Source organism: Bombina bombina, chromosome 6 (assembly GCF_027579735.1).
Source record: "Bombina bombina isolate aBomBom1 chromosome 6, aBomBom1.pri, whole genome shotgun sequence".
Lineage (NCBI taxonomy): Eukaryota > Metazoa > Chordata > Amphibia > Anura > Bombinatoridae > Bombina > Bombina bombina.
Genome location: NC_069504.1, coordinates 703,374,653 through 703,380,328, shown reverse-complemented (window position 1 = coordinate 703,380,328; position 5,676 = coordinate 703,374,653). Strand labels below are relative to the sequence as shown.

General features: G+C 38.0%; 1 protein-coding gene across 1 annotated transcript; it reads right to left on the bottom strand.

Moving 5' to 3' along the window:
- Positions 1–526: 526 nt before the first annotated feature.
- JUNB (JunB proto-oncogene, AP-1 transcription factor subunit) lies at positions 527–3,014 on the bottom strand. The gene has a single exon (XM_053717845.1). It carries the CDS (start codon positions 2,719–2,721, stop codon positions 1,807–1,809), a length of 915 nt encoding a protein of 304 aa, XP_053573820.1. The 5' UTR covers positions 2,722–3,014; the 3' UTR covers positions 527–1,806.
- Positions 3,015–5,676: the final 2,662 nt, after the last annotated feature.

Sequence of the window (5,676 nt, the reverse complement as noted above, 5' to 3'; positions counted from 1 at the left end):
AATGATACCAAGAGAGTGAAACAAATTTGATAATAGAAGTAAATTAGAAAGTTGTTTAACATTGAATGCTCTATCTAAATCATGAAACAATTGGGGTGTTTATGTCCCTTTAAACTAAGAATTGCTATTCATCTGTCAACGCATTTCTGTCTTATAAAGGATTTGGAATAATGCCAATTTATGGGTAGGGCCCTCCCTTCTTGTTTCCATATGTTTTTGTTAAATCTCAGGTAACCCACCATGGTACTGGTTAAAGCTATATAGAATATATTTGTACAAACATAGTAAGAACAGTTGTGTTATGATGTAGTATTTTTTTTTTTTTAAACACCTTAATTTGAATAATTTTTTCTTACATTTTAAAAAAATACACCTATGTAAAATGACCATATTCATTTTGGAATATATAGCTCTCTCCCCTATCAATGGGGTGTCAATTGATATAGGATATAAATTCTGAGGGGTTCTGTATGGTTTAAACCTCAAAACAAAAAATAAATAGAAAAGAGAAATAAATATAACAGTCTTTTATACGACAATATTATTTACTTAAATACAAAAAACAAGACATATGATACAAAACTGAAAAATGTAGGTTTTCATCACATATTACTTTTTTATATACACACACATACATTCTAGATACAAAACAAAATTGCATTTTTAAAAGTCAGTTTCCATAATTAAAAATACAATTTTAAAATTTCCCAAAACAGTACTTTCAAGAAACACCAAAAAAACCCAGCTTTCTGAAAAGTACCTTTCTGTGCATTTATTTAAATACATATATACTTAACATATTTAATGGGGATTTTTTTCTGATACCTGCAGAGAAATCCCATACAAAAATACAGACATCACAAACAGGTTTTTAAACCAACACTCTGCCTATGTGGTTGAAGAGCATTGCACTGCAATAGTCTGCAGCTCCACTGTACCAGCAGAATTAAGAGGTTGCAACCCAATGCAAACTGTTTTCTGTAAACTTTTCCTTGAAAATAGAACTGCATTATAATCAATTTACTACAGTTCCTTAAAACCATATATCATTGTATCCAGTTTAAACCCAATTCTATACACTGTTAATGTGTATACGCTCTTATTACATATTAGAGTGCTGTGGTTTAAGGATAACAGAAATCAGTTATATACAGTGCAACATTATCAGTGTATAGATACCCTGCAACTTTTTAAGAGCAGTTTGTTTATTCTGCTTATGACTTGGTCCCTTTTCCAAACTGGCAACTGTTCCCCTTCTTCACATGATGCAAATCACATGACATGTTCCCTTCCTTATTTTCACATATTTTTTAATTTGTTGTAACTTATTTAAAAAAAAAAAAAAAAAAAAAACACATGGAAAAAACAAAAAAGAGGAAGAACCATATAATTATAGATAAGTGCTGTGGATGGGGGAGGGAAAATAGGGAAGACATAAACGTAACCTAATAGTTGCCAAAAGGGGCATACATACATTTCAAATCCCTCTGGCAGCTAATGGGTTAAAACAAGGTGTGGCAGTACAGACTTCAATAACAAGTTAGATAACCTTTGGGATCACTTTATACCATCATTTTGAAAGTCATTTTGGTAACCACTTCTAGAGAGAGCAGCATTAGTACATAATCTTCAGTTTGGAGCCAGAAGACAAGTCTCTTTCTCCCGTGCATGAAGTGCATTAGAGGTATCAGTCTTGGACCCCTACTGTTTTTCAAGTGTCTAAAATAAGAGGTCCTTCTGCAGCATGGTCCCATCTTTTGACGAGCTTTGGAGGGCAACCAGTGAGATTTACATTTTCATCCCACCTCAAAACACCTGATGACCCTTGGGACCAAGCAGCAGCTGACACCCATGCCGGGCATGCTCCCTCACTCTACCCTTGAGCTGCTCTACTTGCTCTCTCAAAGCTCCTGCTGTGCCACTCAGACCGCTATTCTCATTCTTTAGGTCCCGAACCTTCTCCTCTAGCCTGGCAATGCGCTCCAGTTTGCGTTTGCGGCACTTGGTGGCAGCCAGGCGGTTCCTCAATCTCTTTCTTTCCACCTTGATTCTCTCCTGATCTTCCATGTTGATGGGGGAGAGTGGTGTTGGTGTGCCATCCCTGCTGTCACTAGATTCGGGGACAGTCTGTGGTTCTTCTTTGAATGAAGAAGCTCCATAACCACTGTGGCTCTGTGGTAGGTAGTTGATAGTGGCAGAGGGCTGGCGATAGCAGCTAGGGTGGTAGCTGGCCAGGTTGGCATAGACTGCAGTATCGCCATAAATGTTGCCTCCCGGAGAATTTGACCCACCACTCATGGGCACAGAGCCACCACGCAGGGACACGTTTGGAGGTCCTTCTCGGTTCATCTTGTGAAGATCATCCAGAGCTTTCACGAAACCGTCCACAAAACCTTCCTGTTCCTCTGTTATACCGTTACCTCCTCCCCCACGTGGGGCATAGTAGAGCTGCCCTCCACTTGGGCAACTGACTCCAGGGCCACTGTGGATGATGAGTCTCTCAAGCTCAGGCCCAGCCATCTTTAAGCTTGCAGGTGTAGTATGGTGGGAGGTAGCAGTAGCGGAATCCTGATGAGTGTAATAGGGCATGTCATGTTTGGACAATCGGTAGGCATCCGTTATGGACCCCATATGAGTTTTCAGGAGCCCTGGATCTGTGCGTGAATAGGCGGAAAGTAGGGAGTCATCGTGGTAGAAAGGCTGCTCCATCTTGGAGCACATGGAAAGGCCACGGAACACCGGATGGAAACAAATGCTCTTTGCGGAGTGAAACTCTAAGTCAGTGTCCGAGTAACAGAAGTCAGTACGCTTGACCAAGACAGGTGATTTGATAACTTCTCTGAATCCAGACAACCGGAAACCTTGAAAATCAGATGTCTCTTAAAGTGACAATTCTATGTGACAGCCACTTGCTGCATGTGACAGCCCAGTCTCAGCGCAATCGACAAGTCCACGAGTTGAATATTCGTGCTTCGTTCTGTAGCAACACCGTCCACTCTTACTCATCCAGGCGTTTGAAGCCTTATAATATCTCTATAAGAAGCGCCTCCACTTTTATATGACAGTCCCGCCTTCCGGAAACTAACTGCAGGATGCTGATTGGTTATCCTTGCAGAGGGAGGTAGTGTGCGTGACGTCACTGCCAGGAACTCGTGCTGCTTGTAAACAGGGAAAGAGGGATGGGAGAGAGCCGAGAGGGAAGGTAGCAGGCTGGGGAGAGAGATGCTGAGAAGATGCTGCGTAAAGAAAATGTGGAGGAGGGAGTGAAAATATAGAGATGTATTTAGAGAGAGAAATAAGTGTATTTTTAGGGGTGATTATAGAAGCAGGTGGAGAAATAAGATGGGGAGAAATTTTGTGAAAGATGGGGAGGGCGGTTGTTGGGTGTAGAAAAAATAATATAATAAGGTAGTGTATTTCAACTTCAGTCCTTAGGGTACAGGCTAGATGTTCATGATATCTGAACTAGAGCACAGGTAAACTAATCAGCTGAACAGTGACCATGTACTCACCTATCAGCTGATTAATTCCCAAATGCTCTAGTTCAGATTTAATGAAAACATGAATAATTTGGTGTGCCCTGAGGATTGGCATTAACTTGAGTAGCTATAGGCATTAGTGAGAATAAGGTCCTTTTATGGAATTAAAGGGACAGTTCACCCAAAAACTTTCTCCCCTTTAAATTATTCCCAATGATCCTTTTTACCTGCTAGAGTGTATTAAATTGGTTGCAAGTAGCTCCTTTACTCATATTTCAGCATTTGAAATAGCTGATTTAGCCTGTGGTTTCCCAACCTATACTGAAAGTTTTGATACTGGCGTATACGCTATTGACAAGCCTAAGTATACACAGTCAGCAGAAGAGATTACACTCTCAGTGGGATGCAGGATAGTTAAGTAATAAAATGATAATTTTCCATTGTTCTCTCTATGTATCGAGCTTTGGTGTTCCAGACAAATATAAGATAAGGAAGCAAGTCTGTGTACATAAAAGTGATAACATAATGAGATCTGATATTACCTGAAGCTCAACCCATTGTAATAGGCTGTGGTTTCAAAGCACAAAACCAGCTACTTCAGATACACAAATAAACTTGAAAATGCAATTTCTCAAATATTTTGTACTCTGCAGTTGGTATAACAAGTCATTTAAAATACATTTATGGAAAAACAATTTTACAGTGTACTGTCCCTTTAAGGCTGGATGGTGAACTGAAAAACACAGGAAGAGAAAATAGGTAAAGGAATTATGGAAAATGAAGGGAAGTTAGATCGATTCATAGATAAAATGATAAAGGAGAGTGAGGATCAATTAAATAGTGTGTAAAAGAAAATAAAGGTTCCCAAAACCTTTATTTTTGTCTCACCTTAGAGGTGGTAAATTCTGTGCTAAAATTATAACAGTGATGTCATTGAACTTCACACAAATGAAAGAACATTATTTAAGCAGTTATTTTATGCAAATGTGTTTTAATTTAAAGCAGCTTAATTCAAATGGCCAGGAAAGTATATGGTTATGGACACCTCATCCATAGGGGCAGATTGCTCATTTATTTAGTGGATATTTGTAGAAAATGACACAACTGATTAAAGCATAAAAACTGAATTTATTTTTAGAGCCCAGGAATATCAGTTGTTAACAAAATACATTTTAAAATGTCAGCTTTTGGATGCAAATAATTTGATGTCCCTTTAAATATACCATTAACTTAATTTTAATGATTCAGATAGAGCATGCAACCCTAGGAAACTATTCTTTGTCAGCTTGTGCCTGTAGTGAATACCTGTGGCAAGTTACCTACCTTTCCCCTAACCACTAAAACAACAGTCTTAATTTTAAGTCCCTTCTACTACCCTTTGAATTCTACAGTAAGTTAAGGGACATTTACTGCATTTTTATCCCCTTAAATGTGTTCCTAAAGGTCCATATTACCTGATGGAATGTATGAAATTGTTTACAAATAGCTAATTATCTTTATTTTGTCACTTGAAATAAAAAAAATTAAACCACCATCTATACTGAAAAATATGAATACTGAAGTATTCTCTTTAGAAAAAAAGAGTTTGCAGCTGCAAACAGCCTCCTACTTGGATGTTGCTACCAGTACTTGGCTACTTGCCTAAGAAGACTGTCCTTTTAATGTTTTCATAGTTAATTGTTATACCAACTGCCTAGCAATACATGTAATGGTATTTGCACCTTTGGATTTATTATAGCAAATGCAAATTAAAATTTCAGTTATATATATGGTTATGATTGAATTCATCCTGTAGCCTGGGAGACCGACTTACATGCCGTCGTGAGCGAAACTAATTTTGTCCTTTATAACATTTTTGTCTTGAAAAAGGCCCACACTGGGGCCGAAACATCATTAACTATTGTACTGTATAGTCATTTGGAAATAAAATTGCACTGTCTTGCTGTAAAAAAGTCCTGTGAGTGCCCTCCTTCCATCTACAAGTTACCACATTTATCCATGAGGACAGCACCCAGGTAGTGAATACTCCTAAGTGGATGGAGTGCTGGGCTACCGGCTAATTGTTGTGTGTGTGTATATATATATATATATATATATATATATATATATATATATGAGAGAGAAATAATTTTACAGTTAATTGCTGCTCTTTAGATTACTTTAAATATGTGTTTAACCCATTTGCATGTAGTTATAT